We start from the raw sequence: 22,531 nt of genomic DNA, 5'->3' as shown, positions 1-22,531 counted from the left end.
GATAGTATAGCATAAGTAGTGCTTCTCAAAGTTTAATATGATATCATCTGAAGATCCTGTTTAAAAATGCAGGATCTGACTCAGTAGGTCTGGGTGCAGCCTGAGATTCTTCCTACCTAACAAGCTCCCAACTGATGCTAATGCTGCTGTCCACTGACAACACTTAGAATAGTAAGGGCTCTGGTACCAGGTGGTCTGAGTTTGAATCCTGGCTGAACCCACTTCACTTACTAGTTTTTTATCTTGAGCAAGTTACTTAGCCTCTAAAGGCCTCCATTTCAACTGTAAAATGGGGATAAATACTAATAAGTATCTGATTCTATAAAATTTTTGAAAAAAAAATAGACTAATACACTTAGAATGAGTGCTTGCCACAGAGTAAACAGTATATTTCTTAAATATCTCTTCAGTTCCTCAGGGCTAGAAATTAAGCTTTTTTGTATTTTGTTTTCTTGTTGTTTTCACTATTTTCTTTATACATTGAGAACAACAGGTTTTGAAGTTTAAACAAAACATAAAATTCTTTCTGTATTTTTTAGAACAGTTCAATTGTATTGTCCCTATTTACTCATAAACAAGGTTATCTTATAGCATATCTAGTCAGTAGATAGGTATGCTTATTAAACAGCATTCATAATCTACACATTTACTGTAGTAATCCAGTGGAAGTCAAACCACTGAAGCCAAATGAGAGAAGACAGTTAAAGCAGTTACAAAAACCCTATTTACATAACAATTATGATGTACTTTTAGAAGAGTATGATGAAGTTCATTTTTGAAAAGTAATTCTTTTTATAGATGAGAAAACAAGCAGTTTCAGATTTACGAACATTGAAAACTGAACTGGCACAGAAAAAAAAAATAATACATCTCTACAATCTCAATTAGGTATGTTAATTTAAAACTTTTATTTATGAAAAAATTTAAATATTTATTTGAACAGATTTGTTTAACCATTATTCTCCTTGGCAATGTTTTATATAAAGCACAAGGTTTCTCTTTCTGCACTTTCCATGTGGGTGTTATAAAATGTTTCAGGAAATATTAGATGCAATATAAAGCGAAATGATGACTGGTTATTTTTAACATTCCAAGTATTTTGCATATTATTTTACAGTGCTAATTTTATAATTTTCATTTTTAATAATCTTAAAATGTAAGAGCTAATATAACTATAAAATCTATTTGCAAAGAATAAATGTGTATTAATGAATACTAATATATTTGCATGAAAATACAGACTTCATTTAACTTAATTTGTTCACTATATCTTAATTAAAAGAAATCTGGCAACACAAAAGAATAGGGGGTATTGAACTTGCATTCTGAGCTATGATAAAGATAAGCATCTAAGAATTTAAATTTTTTAATTCATTTATTTTAGAAATATGAAGACAATAGTGGTCCAACATATAGTATGAAAATGGTTGATTTTACTCTGTCACAAACAATTGTGTAAATAGGAAATGTAATATTCTCATAACAGATGGTTCAATCATCATTTATTCCAATTTACAGGGGGAAAATGTGCAGGGAAGCCAGGATTTATGTAAATCTAGAGTTCAAAGATACAGATTTTTAAATCTGTAATTAGGAACTAATAAGGGCAGCACAATGTTGTTAATTCCCTGGAGAAAGAAAACAGACTTTATTACATTTAGAAAAGTTATTTGTATAAAATTGATCTTTTAGAAAGAGAACTAGTTGAGAAGCTAATCATTGTCTTTAGATCATTAAAAATACAATGCAGCTCATGCCTGTAATCCCAGTTCTTTGGGAAGCCAAGGCAGGATGAGTGCTTGAGCCCAGGAGTTGGAGACCCACCTGGGCAACATAGCAAGACCCTGTCTCTCTACAAAAAATAAAAATAAAAAAGATACATTGCAGATGTAGAAAGAAAAATTTAACCTTGTAAAGAAAGCTAGCCAAGAAATAAATTATACATGTCCATAAATGAAGGAATATGAATAATTAGAAGTGTGACAGTGAATAGAATCAAGTTCAACTGCAAGTTATTCCTATTATAAAAATTTTACGGATGAACCTCATAAAAATAATGTAGTTGGAAAATACTAGGTAGTTCTAACTTACCAATTCAAAATATTACTGTTATATTCTTGTATTTTGTGAATACATTTAATCTTCTGGATTCTTTTTAATTCTCACTCACTGTCCAAAGGTTTAGTTCAAGTACCTCAGAGAACATAAATACTATATGGGGTCAGGAAGCAGAAAAATTATTTTCATCAGTTTGATGAACCTAAAGAGGAGACACTAAATTGTAGGTTTTAAATTTAAGATTTATTGGAGGGTTGGGGGAAAAGTATAGCACAAACTGCTTTTCAAAGACTAGGTTTTTAAAAACTCTAAGCAAACAATTTCCACTTCAGATTATACATATTTTAAAAATCAACATTGATTCATAAGCTTATATTTTACTATAATGAAGGGAAATATGGCATAATAAAATTCTGAAAGCGATTTTTCCCAATTAAATTATAGTGTTGAAACATCTAATAGAGGAATACTTAACAGGTAAAGTTGACTTGTTTCTTGCCTTTATATTCCTGGATACTGATGACATTCGTATATATTTTTCGAATTCAAACAATCAACATTTCTTTATTCTTTTTTTAGTATACCAATAACAAAAGTATATAGCAACATAACAAAAATGCAAGAAACTAGATCTATTTATACAGATCATTTTTCTAAATCTTAATGGTTTGACAAAAGATGTTCATCTTTGTAACAGCTTTGGCTTTAAGACTTCCCACATTTCTTCAGTTTGCTGTTTGGCTACAGCATCTCCAGAGTAGTCAAGACAGTTTGCATTCCACATGCCGATGCCCCGTAAGCCATAGTTTTGTATATATGTTGCCTTTAAAGAAATACTGTGAGGGTTATCATACCATACTTGATGAAAGTGGCCAGCAGGATCCTATATAAATAAATTAAAATGGAGATTTTAAAGTATTTAGTACAATTCAGCACCTAGGAAAGGGAAAAATAAAAGAAGTATACAGTACAGTAAGAGGGAAATGCTCTGGTCCTCTACAACCAGCTTATGTGCTTTTTTGTATTCTCTGTAGTTGCTAGAAGTGTGCCTAGCTAGGAGCTCTACAGAAGATTTTGTTTATGATGAATCAGCCAGATCAAAAGGTAATGGCAATGGAGGAGAAAAGTACATCCTTTTCTAGGTCCTAAGGATTCATTCTAAGAGTCTGTTAGGTCTGCCCTTCATTGGTGACTTAACACACACCTGATTATGAGCCATAAATTAGATTCTGGTCTTATGCTCACCTTCCACCCTAAAAAGTCCTTCTGCCCAGAATCAAATACCTATATTTAAGTACTAACACAGTCTCTCTCGGGAGGCACATGAGCTATTGGATAAGAGACAAAGGAAAAGGGAAAGGAGATCTAGGACAAAGTGCAAAGGAAGGTGAAAAAGATAGGAGATAAAAAATAGAAAGACCTGTGACTAAAAATAATTTACTTATTTTTATATACATCTAGGAAAAACTCCTTAAAGACATTTCTGAATTAATGCCAGTAATATTTACAGCATCTCTCCTGGAATTAGAATAGTCTCTTAAGAACATAAAGTATAATTTAAAAAAAAAAAAAAAAGCATAAAAAAGAAGATTACTTTGGGGCCAGGCGCGGTGGCTCACGCCTGTAATACCAGCACTTGGGGAGGCCGAGGCAGGCAGCTCATGAGGTCGAAAGATCAAGACCATCCTGGCCAACATGGTGAAACTCCGTCTCTACTAAAAATACAAAAAAATTAGCCGGGCTTGATGGTGCATGCCTGTAGTCCCAGCTACTCTGGAGGCTGAGGCAGAAGAATTGCTTGAACCCGGGAGACGGAGGTTGCAGTGAGCTGAGAACGTGCCACTGCACTCCAGCCTGGAGACAGAGCAAAAAAAAAAAAAAAAAGACCACTTTGAAGGAAAACAATTCACCTAGTAAATGAATACACTGCAGTATATTTAAATATAGTAGACTAACTGTAATCAAGCATATCTCAGTCTATATCTTATGTTCCATTCTTTAACATTTTTAGAACTAGACAAAGCCATGCATGCTCTACTAATAGCTGTGATTCATTATTTAAAGGCAACTTGTAGAACTTGTACTTAAATATGACAGATTGTTGAAGATTCAGGGGCAAACACAAAGACATATACCTTTGAATTTTGCCATCATTCTAGCTAGTACTTTGAGACTTTTTGATATTATTAAGAAATTCAAATGTCTCAAAACTGTGAAGGATCAAAGGGCAAAAACTAAGCACATGTAAGACTAATTTATGCATAGTTAAGGCATATTTGCTTTCCAGAGTATTGAGTCCAAAATGAGCTGCTATTGCTGAAACAGCCCAATAGAATGATTCTCTTCAAACAAAACAGAAACTTGATTCATGTTGCTATAGAATTTTGCAATTAATAAAAAAGAGGGGCCAGGCGCGGTGGCTCACACCTGTAATCCCAGCCCTTTGGGAGGCCGAGGTGGGCAGATCACAAGGTCAGGAGATCGTGACCATCCTGGCTAACACTGTGAAACCCCATCTCTATTAAAAAAAAATACAAAAAAATTAGCCGGGCGTGGTGATGGGCGCCTGTAGTCCCAGCTACTTGGGAGGCTGAGGCAGGAGAATGTCGTGAACCTGGGAGGCGGAGCTTGCAGTGAGCCAAGATCAAGCCACAGCACTCCAGCCTGGGCAAGATAGCAAGACTCCATCTCAAAAAAAAAAAGAAAAAGGAAGGAAACAGTTATAACTAGATTTTTTTTCTAAAGTGGCATTAAATGGCCTTCAATGCTCACCAAAATGTTTCCTGAATTCTAAGACCTTAAAGAATGTATTTCTTCATGGAAACAGGGTAAAAAGGTGGTACCAGAGGCTGGGGGTGGGAAGAATAGATGTTTCAAAGGACACAAATTTTCAATTAGACAGGAACAATAAATACAAGAGATCTACTGTATCCCATGGTGACTATAGTTAATAACAATGTATTATGTTGAAAATTCCTAAGAGAATGGATTTTAAGTGTTCTCACCATTTAAAAAATGGTATGTGAGGTAATACAAACGTTAAATAACTTGATTTAGCCATTTCACAATCTATAGATATATCAAAACATCATCTTGTATGCCATAAATATAGATAATTTTTACCTGCCATTGAACTTTTTTTTAATTTAAAAAAAAAAAGAGGCCAAGTGCAGTGGCTCACACCTGTAATCCCAGCATTTTGGGAGGCCAAGTCAGGAGAATCACTTGAGGCCAGGAGTTCAAGACCAGCCTGGGCAATACAGAAAGACCCCGTCTCTACAAAAAGTAAAACAATCAGCCAGGCATGATGGCACATGCCTATGGTCCTAGCTATTTGGTAGGCTGAGGCAGGAGGATTGCTTGAGCCTGGGAGGTCAAGGCTGCAGTGAGCCATGATTGTGCCACTGCACTCCATCCTGGGTGACAGAGCAAAACCTCGTCTAAAAAAAAAAAATAAAAAATAAAAAAGACTGTGTTCCTGCATTTTCACATTCATTAAGGAAAAAACAAGCCACAGATTACTAAGATCAGGATTACAAAGAAACAGTATATGGTAATATATACTGTCCTAAGATTCTATGTTAAATATTTTTAAATTACAGGCATACCTCATTTTATTGTACTTTGTTTTGTTGTGCTTTGCAGATATTAAATTTTTTGCAAATTGAAAGCTTATGGCAACTCTGTTGAACAAGTCTGTTGGTGCCATTTTTCTAACAGCAAGTGCTCATTTTGTGTCTCTGTGTCACATTTTGGCAATTCTTAAAATATTCCAAACTTTTTATTATTATTATATCTGTTATGGTGATCTGCAATCAGTGATCTTTGATGCTACTATTGTGATTGTTTGTGGGCACCATGAACTGTCCATGTAAGACTTAATAACAATATTTGGCTGGGCACGATAGCTCACACCTGTAATGCCAACACTTTGGAAGGCCAAGGTGGGAGGAACACTTGAAGTCAGGAGTTTCAGACCAGCCTGGCCAACATGGTGAAACCTCGTCTCTACTAAAAATACAAAAACTTAGCCGGGCCTGGTAGGGCATCCCGATAATCCCAGCTACTTGGGAAGCTGAGGCACAAGAATCGCTTAAACCCGGGAATCAGAGGTTGCAGTGAGCGGAGGTTGCAGTGAGCTGAGATCGTGCTACTGCACTCCAGCCTGGGTGATGGAGCGATACTCCATCTCAAAAAAAGAAAAAAAAAAAGACTTAATAACGATATTGAAATTAGACTAATAACCTTACAATGGGAATTTTGCAATGAATAAAAAAGAGGAAGAAAATAGTTATAACTAGATTGTTTTCTAAAATGACATTAAATGGCCTTCAAGGCTCACCAAAATGTTTCCTGAATTCTAAGACCTTAAACAATGTGTTAGCCGGGTGCAGTAGCCCGTATGTGTAATCCCATGCCTTTGAGAGGTCAAAGCAGGCGGATCACTTGAGGTCAGGAGTTTGAGACCAGCTTGGCCTACATAGTGAAACCTGCCTCTACTAAAAATATAAAAATTAGCCTGGCATGGTGGCGGGTACCTGTAATCCCAGCTATGTGGGAAGCTGAGGAGTAGAATTGCTTGAACCCAAGAGGCAGAGGGTGCAGTGAACCCAGATGGTGCCACTGCACTCCAGCCTGGGCGACAAAGCAAGACTCTGTCTCAAAAACAAAACAAAACAAAAACAAAACAAAGAAAAACAGAAACTAGAATCCCTCTTCCCTAAAATGGGTCAAAGAAACCAGAGCCTCTTTTCCCCAAAGCCAGCCATAAAGTCTAAAACTGTTACTCTAATCTTTCCTACCACCACCTTTCTGTGTACTAGCTGGCCATAAAGAAATTAAGACCCTCATTCTAGAGAGGTCCTACCCCATACCCATGAGAACAAATCCTTCGCAGGGAGAGGCCAAGAAAAATCTGAACAGACAGACCTTGCTGAGTTTTCCCACTCAGTCCATTTGCATTAGCTCATGCCCTTTATTCTGATCACAGTTCTACATAGCTGTCCATACTTCATTGAACCTACGCACAAAAATGGACAGTTTTTCCTGCATCTTTGGGTTTTCATTCTGAAGACTCTCATGTCGTGTAAAATTATGATCAAACACATTTTAAAAGGCAGAGATCTCTTTCTTCAAATAAATCTTATATTGGAAGAAGATGATGCCATTTAAGACTTTCCTAGCTAGACAGGAGAAGTCAATACCTGGCTTTAAAGCTCAAAGTACAGGCTGACTCTCTTGTTAGGGACTAATGAGGGTGGTAACTTTAAGTCGAAGCCAGTGTTCATTTACCATTCCAAAAATCCTAGGGCATTTAAGAATTATGCTAAATTGACTCTGCCTGTAATCTATAAATGGAATAAACAGCCTGGCTCACAGCACACCTGTTTACTGAATATGCAAGTCTGCTGTTGAGATGTACTACTCAGAAAAAAAAGAGATTTCTTTCAAAATATTACTGCTCATTGACAATGCACTTGGTCACCCAAGAGCTCTGATGGAGAATACAAGATGAATGTTATTTTCATGCCTGCTAACACAACATCCATTCTGCAGCCCATGGAACAAGGAGTAATTTCAACTTTTATTAATTAAGAAATAGATTTTGTAAGGCTGTAGCTGCCAAAGACAGTAACTCCTTTCATGGATCTGGCCAAAGTAAACTGAAAGCTTTCTGGAAAGGATTCACCATTCTAGATGCCATTAAGAACATTCATGATTCATGTACGGGAGGAGGTCAAAATATCCATATTAACAGGAGTTTGGAAGAAGTGGGTTATAACCCTCATGGCTGACATTGAGGGGTTCAAGGCTTCAGTGAAGGAAGTAACTGCAGAGGTAATGGAAACAGCAAGAGAGCTAGAATTGGAGGTGAATCCTAAATATGTGACTAAATTACTACAACCTCATGATAAAATTGGAATAGATGAGGAGCTACTTCTTATGAATATGCAAAGAAAGTGGTTTCTTGAGAATGGAATCTATCCTAGTAAAATGCTGTGAACATTGTTCAAATAATAGCAGAGGATTTAGAATATTCCATAAACTTATTAATAGAGCAGCAGCAGGGTTTGATAGGGTTCACTCCAATTTTGAAAGAAGTTCTACTGTGGGTAAAATGCAATCAAATAGCAACATGTTCTACAGAGAAATCTTTCGTGAAAGGAAGAGTCAATTGATATGGCAAACTTCACTGTTGTCTTATTTTAAGAAATTGCCACAGACACCCCAACCTTCAGCAACCACCACCCTGATCAGTCAGCAGCCATCAATGTCGAGGCAAGACGCTCTTCCAGCAAGCAGGTTATAACTTGCTAAAGGCTCAGATGATCATTATCAATTTTTAGCAATAAAGTATTTTTAAATTAAGGTATATATGTTTTTTAGACATAATGCTATTACACGCTTAACAGACTACAGTATAGTGTAAACATAACTTTTACATGCATGGGGAAACTAAACATTCATGTCACTTGCTTTATTGCTATATTTACTTTATTGTGGTGGTCTAGAACTGACCCTGCAATATCTCTAAGGTATGCCTGTATATGTACTTGGTTACCATAACTTTTAACAAACTATATATCCATGAAACACTGTTTCTAAGAACTGCATGTTTCTAAGAATGCTGTGAAACAAGATTCTACGGCAAACAATTAAACTGCCTTATGTATTACAGCACTTCTCAAATCCATTAATATAATGATTGTTATAAATCTCCAAGAGGGGCTGACAGTATATAGTGTTTTTCTAAATATATTTGGCCATGGCACACGTGTGTATATTTTGCACACAGGTGCATCTGTGTGTGTAATATTAACAGTTCCCAGGACAGACTAATATAAATACTGTTTAGGAAAGGTAAGATTACAATACACTCTAGTTTCACTAATAGGTATATACCTTCAGTTCCAAACTTTAGAAAGCTCTACACTAAAGCTCTCTGTATAGCTGATATACAGCAATACACATGTATGTCAATTATAATTTATGACATGTAGTGTGTTTGCAGTCATTTTTTATAAATGGGTACCAGACCATTAGTTAAGAATATAAATCCTTGCTGAAATTCACTTCTATAATTTTAGTACTCCTTTTAAAGTAACATAATCTGAAATAAATTCAAAGAGGATTTGTACTTAGATTTTTGAGCCGTGGAAGAGCCTTTATAATGCTAATGGTAAATTATGAAAACTATAACTTTTCTTTGACACTTTGGTATAGCAATTCCTATTAAACACTACTTGACAGAATTGCTAATTATTTGGTGTATTTCTTCAGGTTTCCTTTATGTAATATTTTTGTAATTTTTGACATTGCTTATAATTTAATTATAAAATAAATTGAAAATGATAGTTTTTCCATTGTAAAGTCGATTATGACACCTCTTCTGTTTTCACCCTCATTCCCCCCTATGTTAAGAGTCTCATCAGAATCTGTAGGCCACTTTGAAATGGAGGCTTTCAGAGATAGTAACCTATTTTGGCCCAAAACCCTTTCAAAATCAACAGTCATCCTAACATAATTGTCAATTATTACAGAAATCCTGTTTGTGATATGCACATTTTTATGGGATCATCTAAATGACAAGTGGCCCAAGCAGAGTAGATTCACTATTAGCAAAACTCCAGTTGCTCACCAGGGAACTAAAGTTCCTGATTACAGATTCAAAGACAAGTTTACTCATGTAAACAGCAGTCTGCATGTTATACCCTAAAAGAAAACTGACAGATATTCTTGATATCAAACATCTAATTATGAAAATAATTATGAAAACTAACAGAATAAGTGCTCATAACTTATGAAAAATCTTACTTTATAGTTATAATAAGGAGCCTGCTGATCTTTATCCCATTGGTTTCCAGAAATAGAACTATTTATTTGCTTCATGATCGTTTTGTAGGGCACCTGACGTCCTGCAGCATCACTACAAGGAGCCCCCCGGAAAGGGACTTTTGCAATGGTACAAACATGATCCTAGAAATGCAAAAGTACTCATGTTACAGATGATCAAGTATGCAATTCTTAAAAGCCAAATCAAAAATATATAAATTATTTAGAAATAAAACATATACCATAAATAAATAACCTCACTATACAGAATAAAGGTTAAAATAAATTTCATTATTAAATGAAAATGTATGATAATCATAAGCTTTCAGAGAAGTAAAAATAATTTTTATCTCAAACTATATTTCAGAAATTCTAAAGTTTATATTTTCTAATGAAAACAGAGAGAATCTAAAAAATATAATAGAGAATAAAAATTATGTAACAAATGACCTGTTCCTACCTCAGACAGATTCAGGCAGGTATAATCATAACCATACCAGGGAACACCCATTACAAGTTTCTTAGGATTAATGCTCATCTTGATGTAGTCATTATATCCTAGTCAAGCAGGGAGAGAAAAAGCATATTTGTTTCTCTTCATATGTCAATGTGTTCATACAAGCTATGCAACCGTTCAGAATCTGTTTGTAAAAACAAGCACATTTATAAAAAAACACTAATAATGTTTAATATGATGTTATAAAACATCCTTTAACAACCATAAATTGTATATCTTGCTTTCTAAACCATTTCTCTTTGAATAAGAGAAAACATTAAAAACCATTAAGATAATATTGAAATAAAATATTCACAAAATCTAATTCTAGGAATAATGACACATTTCAGGAAAGTATGCTAATTGTATCTATTAATTGCTAAGACATGATATACTTGATACTCTAGATTCTAAAGTTTCAACAAAGTTTTATAAATCTTAACTTTCTAGCAGTGATTGTCTCAGAGTTTCTTAGAAAGTACAAGTGTTCCATGTTTTGCAAATATTCTATAAGTATGAATGATAGCTGGAGATAAGAAATGTGTCATCTATAGTTGGAGGAAACAAACAGAAAAATTAACAAATACCTAGAACTATCAGTCCTTTTCTTGCCCAATGCTGCAAAACATGTTTTTTCACCAAGACATGCAAATATTCTATAAGTATGAATGATAGCTGGGGATAAGAAATGTGTCATCTATAGTTGGAGGAAACAAAGAGAAAAATTAACAAATACCTAGAACTATCAGTCCTTTTCTTGCCCAATGCTGCAAAACATGTTTTTTCACCAAGACATATTTACAGATTATCTAGAATGTTGAGGTAAATAACTTTGTTACTTTTTAGAGCCTTTAATGTTATTATATACTATTAAATAACCAAAAATGGGGTGGGGTATGCATCAGTTCCCAAACATATTGGTTTATTTAGTTTGTTCGTTGATTTATTTATGATACAAAGTATCACTATGTTGCTCAGGCTGGCCTGAACTCCTGGCCTTATGTGACCTTCCTACCTCAGCCTCCCAAGGCTTGAACCTTTTATTGATAGAACATAATTATCATATCTTTCCTGAAACACAGTTTGGGAACCCTCAATTAATAATTACTTCATAATTTTAACAGAATAACTTATTTTTCAACTTTAAATAAATATGTGGCTAGGCACAATGGTTCATGCCTGTAATTGAAGCGCTTTGGGAGGCTGAGGTGGGAGGATCACTTGAGGCCAGCCTGGGCAACAAAGTATGACCCCATCTCCTTAAAAAAAAATCTTTTTTAAATTAGCTGGGCATGGTGGTGCATGCCTGTATAGTGAGGCTACTCGGGGGCCTGACCTTGGGGGGTCACTTGAGCCCAGGAGGTCCAGGTTACAGTGGGCCATCATAGTGCCACTGCACTCCAGCATGGGCAACAAAGTAAGACTCTGTCTCAAAAAAGAGAAAAATGAAAATGTTAGCTGGGCATGGTGGCATGCACCCATAGTCCCAGTTACTCAGGAGGCTAAGGCTGAGCTCGGGAGGTTGAGGCTGCAGTGAGCCCTGATCTTGCCACTGCACTCCAGCCTAGGTGACGGAGTGAGACCCTGCGTCAAAAAAATAAAAATTAAAATTAACAAAAGAGCGAGCAATCTTTTATTTAGTTGACTGATGGAATACAAACCAATCCAAACTTTGAAGAGGATAATGCAAAGACTACATCATACGAATGACAGGTCAAAAGTACTCCAATTCTAATAGGAATATAATTTTTAATTTATCACAGATACTAAAAGAAGTTAATGCCTATCTTATTAATCATGAAATGAAGGTACCCAACCATAACTATCTTTGCTATTATGTAACACTGGTTATTTCAACAAAAATATCCTGTCAAATTCTAGATAAACATGTGATTTCATGACAAGAATACTGGACCAGAAATGAGAATACCTGATTAAGCCCCAACTATATAATACTTAATAGTTACGCAATCATGAGTGGTTAATTCTTTTTATCTCATCTAGAAATATACCTATACCACAAGATTGTTGGAAGAATTAAGTGAAAATCAAAACTTTAAAACTTTTTGTAAACTTTAAAGTTTTCAATTAAGTGATTTTTAAATGTTTGAAGCAAGCTTTACAATTGAAAAACATATACAAATAACTTAGAAATACTGAAAACAACTTAATATTTTAATTTCTAGAATATTACTAATATTATTAATAAATGAGCATGTTTAGAGTCTTACCAGTTAATGTCTGATTATAGGGAGCATTGGCTGCTGCAATACATTCTGACCAGATCTGACTTTGTTCATCATAAGACATCACAAAGAGGAAGTCACAAGCATCTGCGATTCCAGTATAATTATAGCATCTTCTGTCTATGTTCTTTGGAGACCAAGCTACATCAAAGGTTACCTGTGGAAAAAAATCTTACTATTTTATGTAACATGATCAAATATGCATATTATGTCAGATTTTTAAACTTATATATATTTTTACCTTATACTACACAAGGAAAAAGCTTACAGTATATGAATGTAGGGTTTGACACACAGAGAACTTGAACCATTCTAAGAAATATTTTTTGCTTACACTTGACTGAGTCAGACATATATTTGGACATACAGGAGCAGGACACTATATAGAAGATGGCCTTCAAACTCAAAATGTCTTCAAATGCGAGGCTGGTACCTCAGCTGATTAAAAGAAGCACGTATAATGACAACAGGGTATGGTGATGCCCCTGAGCAATTAGAGAGTAAAGGCACACTAAAAGAATTCAAATACAAAAGTTTTAAAAATATTATGCAGGTTAAATATGTCACCTGTTGGCACAACCTGATTGGGTTGCAAGTTTCAGCCCGTGATTCACAATCACCTTATATGGTAGGTTTGGCCCAATATTAGTTAGACAATAATGGTGTCTTATGGCCACAGGTATAGATTAATCAAGTCAAAATGTTGAACAAATCATTTAAATGATCTTATTTTATGGAAATATTCAAATAAATGTTGAGTAATATATTATCTTCCTTTTTTTTTCTTTTTTTTTTTGAAATGGAGTCTCGCTGTGTTGCCCAGGGTGGAGTGCAGTGGTGCGATCTCGGCTCACTGCAACCTCTGCCTCCTGGGTTCAAGCAATTCTCCTGCCTCAGCCTCCCAAATAGCTGGGATTACAGGCATGTGCCACCGCGCCCAGCTAATTTTTTTGTATTTTTAGTAGAGACAGGGTTTTGCCACATTGCCCAGGCTGGTCTCAAACTCGTGACCTCAGCTGATCTGCCGGCCTCAGCCTCCCAAAGTGCTTACAGGCGTGAGCCACCGCACCCAGCTTTATCTTTTATTTTGAATAGTGAGCCGGCCTTCAACAAGAATATGTCTCTTTATGTTTATTGCCTTAATGAAGTATTAATTAGCCTTATTTTATATGTGTACAAATGTTCTAAAACTTCATTAAAGGTTGTTTTCCCCCCTTAATTGGGCACTCAATAAATACTGATTATTTTAAAAACTGAGATACTTTAGGTAACATTTTTATACTTTGAACAATTTATTCTAGCAAAACTCTTTTTAGGACTTCCTCAAAGTTATCTTTATAATTCCCTGAGTATTAGCACTTTACAATTATAAGCTTTGCTCAATAGTTTTCCAACAAAATAAGTTATGAAGTAAAATTTTTACATATTGGATCCTATTTTATTACTGCCTCCTATTACCAAATGAGAGCTATATTATAGTAATAGAGAAAAATAAATGACTACATCTAAGCAAGTAAATTTCAAATCCATTTTGTAAGAGTATTTTCACCAGCATTTTCTCTCACAGTTAATCTCATATTTTTGAGAAGGTACTATTATTATATTAGACAAGAAAGCAAAAGACTTGGGTGCTAGTGTCAGCTCTGTTATAATTAGGTCTATATCACTGCTAAGTCACTTAAAGCATCTGCATTTTTCCCGCCTATAAAAATGAGGGTATAGAAAGAACTCTTTAAGGCATTTATTTCTAGCTTTTTAATTCTGTGACCACAATTCTGTAAACTAAAGTTACTATCTTATCCCCAAAACTAATTCCACCTCTAGATTCTCTAGTCATTTTTTGTTGGTTACCAGTTTAAAATCTCTGGGGCTACTTTCTGATTCTTTCTTCCCTTACTTCCAAAATCTAACCTCACGTCTCCCTTTGGGTGGCCTCTCACAGTTGTTCTGCCCTTTCCTTTCCATTAATTAATTTATTTAATATGTATTTATTGTACACCTGCTGATTTAGGATTATGTCATCATCCAAATCAAACTAAATCCCTCGATACTGTATTGTTCTGTTAGTAGTCCTTACTGGTCTTCCTCCTTCTTCTAGTTTTACATACTCCTACAGAATAATCTTCCCAAACACTATTTTACACACATAACCCATTACACACAGAATAAAATGCACAGTCCTCAGCCTGACATTCTGGATCTTCCACAATCTGGCCTAACTTTGTAACTGTCCCTCCCACTAAGTCACCTAACATGAACTTGACATGTAGCCCAAAATGTTCTCCTCACCTCTCAAGAGATGGAAAGAGATATTCCTACTGCAAGGATTTTGCTCAATCTCTTCCTCTCTGCTCTTTCACTACAGCTTAATCAGGATTGTCAAATAGGTTGTTTCCCATATATTCCATACATCAATTCTAACCTATTAGTAATGACTATCTAGAGAATGAAGGAAAAGTTTCTGAAGCCAAAATGTGTGAGGAGGAGAAGGGGTATGGTGGCCTGTATGCCAGGCATTTGCTATTCTTAATCTACATTGTACTCTCCTGACAAGTTGAATTCCATACTGACAAATCTTCCCTATTTGCATAAAACCATAGAAATGTCAGTCTTCATATTGCTTATTATTTTACCAGTAATTCTCAAATTATTTTACCTGTAATTCTCAAATTCATGATGACCAACTCTACCAGAATCACCTAGAACACTTTGCAAAAATACAGTTCTCTAAGCTCTATCCCAGACCTACTGAGTCAATCTCAGTGATATGGTTTGGATCTCTGTCCCCGCCCAAACCTCATGTTGAATTGTAATCCCCAGTGTTGGAGTAGGGCCTGGTAGGAGGTGACTGGATTACAGGGGCAGATTTCCCCCTCCAGTGCTGTTCACGTGATAGAGTTCTCACAAGATCTGATTGTTTAAAAGTGTGTGGCACCTCCCCACTCTCTCTCTTGCTCCTTCTCTGGCCATTTGAAGTGCTGATCCCGCTTTGCCTGCCACCGTGACTGTAACTTTTCCTGAGGCCTCCGAGAAGCCAAGCAGATGTCAGCATTATGCTTCCTGTATAGCCTGCAGAACCGTGAGCCAATTAAACCTACTGTCTTTATAAATTACCCAGTCTCAGGTATTTCTTTTTTTTTTTTTTTGAGACGGAGTCTCACTCTGTCACCCAGGCTGGAGTGCAGTGGCGCGATCTCGGCTCACTGCAAACTCTGCCTCCCGGATTCACGCCATTCTCCTGCCTCAGTCTCCCGAGTAGCTGGGACTACAGGTGCCCGCCAGCACGCCCAGCTAATTTTTTGTATTTTTTTTTTAGTAGAGACAGGGTTTCACCATGGTCTCGATCTCCTGACCTTGTAATCCGCCCACCTCGGCCTCCCAAAGTGCTAGGATTAAAGGCGTGAGCCACCGCTCCCGACCTCAGGCATTTCTTTATAGCAATGTGAGAACAAACTAATACACTTAGGATATTTTAAACAAGCACTCTCAGGTAATTCTGAGACAGGAATCACTGGTTTATAATACTCATAATGCTCTATACTGGAATAAATTTTTAAGCATTCTGTTAGATATCAAGGAGCTGCACCCTGTCTTCAAAAAAACTCATTATCTAGCCTATTACTTCTTAACTATAATCACCAATGAAACTTTTTTAAAACTGTGGACTCTGGGATTACCCAAACCCTTTTGAAAAATCATTTCTGGGAATAAGTTCAAAGTGCGCATGTGTGTGTAAAAGTAAACACGTTTACTTTTTCTTAAGATCTGTGGTTTTCTTGATATGTGACTAGGTTTGAGGATCACTAATGTGGGTTCACATTATCCTCTGTTACCCACCTGTTGTCTGGCAAGATTTCTTGTGTTGTTACCTTCTGGTCTAATCATGTTCATTATGGCAGTGGGGAAGCACACTGCCTATTGTCATAGCTGTCACAGTTCTGTGTAGTTAGTCCTTTAAGCTTTACTGGGCCTTGGGTGCAAGTAATTCAGAGACTGTGGAGCAAGTGATACACTTCTCCAGAATTACCTCTACTCCTGGGTTGTTTCTGTCCTGCATTGGTAAAAGCTGGTTAGGCCCCCCTTGATTTCTGTTCTCCCATTGTCTAACACTTCTAACTGTGCTACAAGGCAAGTAGTGGGGTAATCCCAGTGTTGTATTTTGATGTAAACAGAGAATAGTGCTTTAAAATTCCTTAAATAAGAACATCAAAGGCTCCAGAAAAATTTTTTAAGAAATAAGTGCTGACACTCCCATTGCATTACTATAAAACTAAGATTATATTAGTTTTACCCTCATTAGTATATTCTGATATGGAAAATATGAGGTTTCCAAAGAATAAATGAATTTTTACCTGTGATCCCTCAATTTCACGATGGAAAGTGTCTGTAGTTTCTTTGACTAAAGCAGTTAATGCATCATATTCAGGTGATAAACAATTAACTTCTTGCTCTATATCGATATTAATTCCATCCATATATTGTGTTTTGGCCAAATTAACTTTTTGAGCTATCCAGGATGCTCTGGAAGCAGGATCAATGATATCCTTTAAGGATACATCTCCTGTGGAAGAAGTATATATCTTTTGAACATGTATGCAAAAACATTTCATTATTTTGGAAGACTAAGCCCCTAATTGAAGTTTTCCAAATAGAGAAAGAATATACCAAAGTAACAGAAAGCCATTACTCACCAATCTCCAAAACAACCATTATAAATCATTAGTAAAATTGTTCTCAAGTTAGAAGCAGAAATTGTGGTCATCATGCTAATTTGCCAGTTACATTTTGCTCAAAACCATACAGTGGTTTAATTTGTTTAAAAAGATCTGCATTTGTGAAATGAATTACACAGTATCTAAGATTATAGGATCCTAACAAAAACAGATAAACATAAAAGGAAGTTTTTGGAAAGCCAGGACTATAGCAAGTGATACATATAAACTTCCCAATTGCTGGACACATAGATCTGGTAATAGCATACCTTTAAGTACTACTCTGGCTCCTTTTGAATGAGCGTAGCACATAAGTTCTGAGTCATATTTTCCAAATGTTGCCACAGTTGTAATCTGTGACCAGTCATAAGATTTCCAAGTTTTCTGTCCAACATCAAACACAAAGACCTGCCAGAACAAGGATAAGCACCATCATTTAAACCAAGAATATTATGCTGACCATCCAAAATACCATTCATCAAACACCACCATACACCAAACACTATGGTGGCAGTGAGAGTACAATTGTGAATAAGACATAAGAGTCCCAATATAATTGGTGGCAGGAGTAATTAGCCAGGCTGGGAAAGAGGGGAAGGATGGGCCAGGAAGGAATAGTGGCAAGTGCCAAGGCCTGGAGGCAGAGACAGCGTGGTGGTTGCGTAACTAAATATTTAGTATGGTCGACGTCTAGAATTTGGGGAGAGAGCATTAGTGAAGGACCAGAGTGGTAGGCACGGGTTAAATCATGAAAGGCTTCATAAGCTCTATTGAGAAGTTAGTACTACCTTGTTTATCCTGAGGTAAAGGGAGAGAATAAAAGCATTTTTAAAAGGAAAAGGTATGCATTTTAGAAAAATATTTTCAGCTGCAGTGGGAAATGGATTAAAGAGAGACCAAAAGTGGAGGCAGAATATGGAAGCTGTTGGAGGAATCCAAGTAAGAGATGATGGAGACCTCAACTAAAATTGTGGAGCAGTGGAGTTAAGTGAACAGATCTGGAAGATCCTAAGGAGGCAAAATTGACAGGACTTTGTGACTAATCGAATGAGTAATCAAAGGAGAGAAATTTGATAATAGTCAAGTTTCTGGTTACTGCGGATGGAGCCATAAATACTACATTTACTGTTTGTTTGTTTGTTTGGTGAAACTAGCTTCTTAGAATAGTACTTAGGTCAAATTCTAAGGCAGCTCATGTTGTGTTTCTCTGGTATTTTCTTCCCACAATTAATTCAAGAAACATGAAAGCCTCACTGATTATTTTCATTTTATTCCAAGGTGTGAATTCATTGATTTGACAAGTATTTATTCAATTTCCAATAAGGTACAAGGAGAGTATTTTGCTAGGCTCTAAGGACATAAAGATTAATGAGAGAGACCAGGTCCAGTAAGGAGTTAATCACTTAATTACAACGGTATTAAGGACTGTAGAGATTGCAGGGGGCCATGCCAGCATATAGAGGGGACCTGCTAGCCAGATGGAGCAGGAAAACTTTTCTGAGGACTACATGCTTTCGTGGAGGTCTGAAATCAGCAGAATGATGGAAGAGATGTATCTATGGACAAAAGATTGCATTCTCAACTGAGGGAAGAGAAAGCCCAAAGGTCGCCACACCCCAGGAGAATTCTGAGATTCTGGAACTGAAAAAGGTCAGTGTAGGTAGAGCACAGAAATCCTGCAAGTATGGGGTACTGGATAAAACCCTTAAGGTCAGTACGGAAAGATTAAGTAGGGCTTCCAAGACCACTGAAGATGTTATATTTTATCTTGGGATCAGTGGGAATCAATTAGAGTTTTAATTCAGGGGATTTGTATTACAAAAGAGATCACTGGGTCCTTGTGAGGGGAATGAATGAGGGAGAGGCAGTGGGGTAGTAGCTGTAAAAGTTAAACCAGGCATTTCTTAATTTTCTCAACCTCTTTTTTTAACTTTTCAGAATTAACTACACATAACTCATCTTTTCTGCTAAGCAATTTCCCGCTGAAATAATAAAACGTCATAATGTGAAATTAAGTGGCCCATTGTTTTCAGAATCACATTTCTATCAAAACTTCTACTTTAGTTCTGATAACTAGGATTCTATTTGTTTAAAAAATACTAAGAGCCTGTGATATAATAGATATGCTTTAGAAAAAAAAGCTGGGTGAACTAATCGAAAATATAAGGGGAAAATGCCATGTAGTCTAGTTTTTGTGTTTGAAAAACACAGAAAACGCCAGTAAAGACCATTTACCATGAACATACAAATAGGCATAATTTTGCTTCTTTGAATAGTTGGTTTTCAAAGTGCCACAGTTATTGCCTAACCCACTAAGTACTGGGTACTACAATAAATCTTTCAGTTTTTTGTTTTTTTGTTTTTTTTTTTTTTGAGACATTATCTTGCTGTCGCCCAGGCTGGAGTGCAGTGGCATGATCTTGGCTCGCTGCAACCTTCCACCTCCTGCTCTGCCTCCCAGTTTCAAACGGATTCTCCTGCCTCAGCCTCCTGAGTAGCTTGGATTACACGTGCCCACCACTACGCCCAGCTAATTTTTGTATTTTTGCTAGAGACGGGGTTTCACCATGTTGGCCAGACTGTTCTCAAATTCCTGACCTCAAGTGATGCACCCACCTTGACCTCACAAAGTGCTTCTCAGTCTCAAAAAGAGATTGAGAAAATTAAGAAAAGTCTGGTTTAACTTTTACAGCTACTGTCCTTACTGCCTCTACCACCGCGCTGGGCCTCAGATTGTTTAAAACATTTTAATTGGGAGGCCATTATGCTGAAACAGCTCCAACTGCCTTGGATTTCCTCCTTAAGCAAACTCCAGCCCAATGTCAATAATGAAAGGAAACTTAAGCTTAACCTATCAGAAACTGCCAACTAACCTCTAACTAGGAATTCTCCACCAAGTCATAGCTAAATAAAGCAAACAGTCATAGCCAACCAAGTAATTATTTTCCTTTGCTTCCCTGTTCAGCCTATAAAAACCCATGCTACTAAAGCAGACCTCTCTGAATCCCTTCTGGTTTAAGTACTGCCGATTCATAAGTTGTTCTTCGCTCAAATAAACAAGGTTATCCTACTCTGTCTGAAATCTTTCTTTTAATAAGATGTTAGGTTTCCACACTAGGCAGGTTCTTCGTAAACACTTTCACCATTTTTATTTCTTCTCCTGTCATGTCACTTTTTTACTGGCATCTAAGTGTCCCTGCCTCAGGTTAATGGACTAGATTAAGAACTAGGAATCATGCCTACTTCTACAAAAGAATCGTTCTTTGGATTAAACCTTTGGACCTTCCTGATGTCATCCAATTCCTGCTTTCAGTCATCGAAGTGGGCAGTCAGGTGGTTTTAATATTGCTCCAGAAGGTGTTGGATTAAAGTTGCCAGAAGCGTTATAAATTGTTACGCGGATAGAAGGAAAATGTACTGAAAACTATTTTTTACCACTCTTCTTGGGTGGTTTTGAGGTACTTTAAAGGAAAGGGCTAGCAGGTATAGAAAACTAAAGGTAAGCAAAATACTCTGCATTCTAATGTACTGTTGGAGTGCTGAGATTCTTTCAAACGAAATCCTCATTCTCTTGGAAACTGAGAAATGGATTATTCTACCTTGTTTGCTTTTTACAACCAGAGTGCCTCGGCAGAGGCACAGCAGGGGAATGAAAGGAGCTTGCCTTAGGAGACAGAACTGGTTTGAACACTCGCGTGCCTACGCAGGCACTTACAGGCTGTGAGGCCTGTGAGGAGTTACTCAACTTCTCTGAGCCCGAGCTTCCTCATCTATAAATTGAAGGATCCGTAAACAGGAAGGCCCTCATCGAGTGGTCAAAGTTGGTTTCGGCGCCCACGGCACCTCTCCTTAGGGCTCGGTTCTACTCTAACTTCTCTTCGTGCCCTGAGGCCCAGACCTAGAGGAGCAGAAGGCGGCGCTGACCTCGAAATCTGGATGGTGGCGAATCGGACGGCAGAGTTCGGGCTCCGGGCATGGGCAGTCGGTCCCGGCCGCGAGCGACAGCGCCATCAGCGCCAGCAGCGCTAGACCCCGGATGCCGCGCGGCGGGCTAGAGAGGAGGCGCCAAGGTCGAAGCTGCAGTCGGGACATGGCAGCAGGTCGATGGGGCCCCAGTCTGTTCCTACCGCCTGGGTGGGCGGGGCCTGCTGCGCCTCAGGGCAGGGAGGGGCGGGGCTCCGGGGCGGGCGTGGGAGGTCGGGCGTCGAGCGTCTCCGGGCGCTGCGGGTGGGTGAAGTTAAGTGGCTGCGGAGCGTCTCCGGGGACAAGCAGTGTCTGCGGCGCCGAGGGGGCCGTTCGTGGACTCAAATGGGTATCAGCCCTACCGTTTATAGTCCTCCCAATAGTCTGCATCTCGTTTTGTCGTGTTGGTCGAGTACTCCCTGTGGAGTCTGAAGGTACAAGGGGATCCCCAAAATGGAGAAGTGGGTGTCTTTTGGAAGGGCCTACTGAGTAACATGGTTGGAGTGGCCAGAAGACTTTTAGTTTTTATTTTGCTACTCAAAAGAAAGCTGGAATACCAAAAATTTTTACTTACGGATATCAGGTCTTACTTAGGATAGTGGTTTGAATTCAAGCATCTAATTTTGTCTTCTCTCCTGTTAAAAATCAAGTAACAACCTAAACACACAAAAGACAAAGAGATAACAGCAACAAAATGTTGGAAGCTGGAGAGCACAAGTATGAGTATGAGAGGTAAATCGGAAAAGGGGGAGATTAGTCGAAGGCTGCTCAAGGACTCTGATCGCTAGATCCTTTTTCCGGCTTCATGTCTCTGGGCAGCTGCCCCTCTTTCCCACCCACGGGCTCCCACCCTGGCTGAATTCCGTGGAGGGGATAAATTCTCTGCTGACTGGGTAATCCACCTAAAACAGAGAATAAGTGGCTTTATGCCTACTGAAAACTGAAACCCCTCGCTAGGCTGATCAGAATCTGATTAACCTAACAGGCTGAGCAAAGATATTGACATCAGGGGTTTTCTGGACAAATCATACACCCAGATCACCCTACAGTGAAATTCAAAGTTAAAAGCACCAGCTATCTACTTGGAACTTCCTCTCTTTGTACTTTTTAATTTTTACTTTTAATCATGGACAGCAACCAAGAAAATTCAGTAATGTAGAAGGAAGGGACCCAAACAACAGACAAAGGAATATGGAGGAAGCAGATGCTGCAGGGAGAACACT

The 22,531-nt window shown here is 37.4% G+C and overlaps 2 protein-coding genes across 2 annotated transcripts in view; one reads left to right on the top strand and one right to left on the bottom strand.

Annotated features, from left to right (window-relative positions):
* SPATA1 (spermatogenesis associated 1) overlaps positions 1-888 on the top strand; it is a 47,043-nt gene extending 46,155 nt beyond the window's left edge. The window contains exon 13 of the mRNA XM_011982137.1: positions 799-888. Coding sequence (XP_011837527.1) covers positions 799-888 — 90 coding nt within the window. The remainder of the gene's footprint in view (positions 1-798) is intronic.
* Positions 885-21,496, bottom strand: CTBS (chitobiase, di-N-acetyl-). Its single transcript, XM_011982138.1, has 7 exons — positions 21,270-21,496; positions 17,615-17,753; positions 16,986-17,194; positions 12,619-12,790; positions 10,352-10,449; positions 9,874-10,035; positions 885-2,941 (listed from the first exon to the last, which is right to left on the bottom strand). The coding sequence occupies exons 1-7, from the start codon at positions 21,435-21,437 to the stop codon at positions 2,741-2,743; spliced, it is 1,149 nt and encodes a 382-aa protein (XP_011837528.1). The 5' UTR covers positions 21,438-21,496; the 3' UTR covers positions 885-2,740.
* Positions 21,497-22,531: the final 1,035 nt, after the last annotated feature.

The sequence above is a fragment of the Mandrillus leucophaeus genome, unplaced genomic scaffold (genome assembly GCF_000951045.1).
Source record: "Mandrillus leucophaeus isolate KB7577 unplaced genomic scaffold, Mleu.le_1.0 Scaffold235, whole genome shotgun sequence".
Classification (NCBI taxonomy): domain Eukaryota; kingdom Metazoa; phylum Chordata; class Mammalia; order Primates; family Cercopithecidae; genus Mandrillus; species Mandrillus leucophaeus.
The sequence above is the reverse complement of the archived record's forward strand: the minus strand, read 5'-3'. Positions and strand labels throughout refer to the sequence as shown.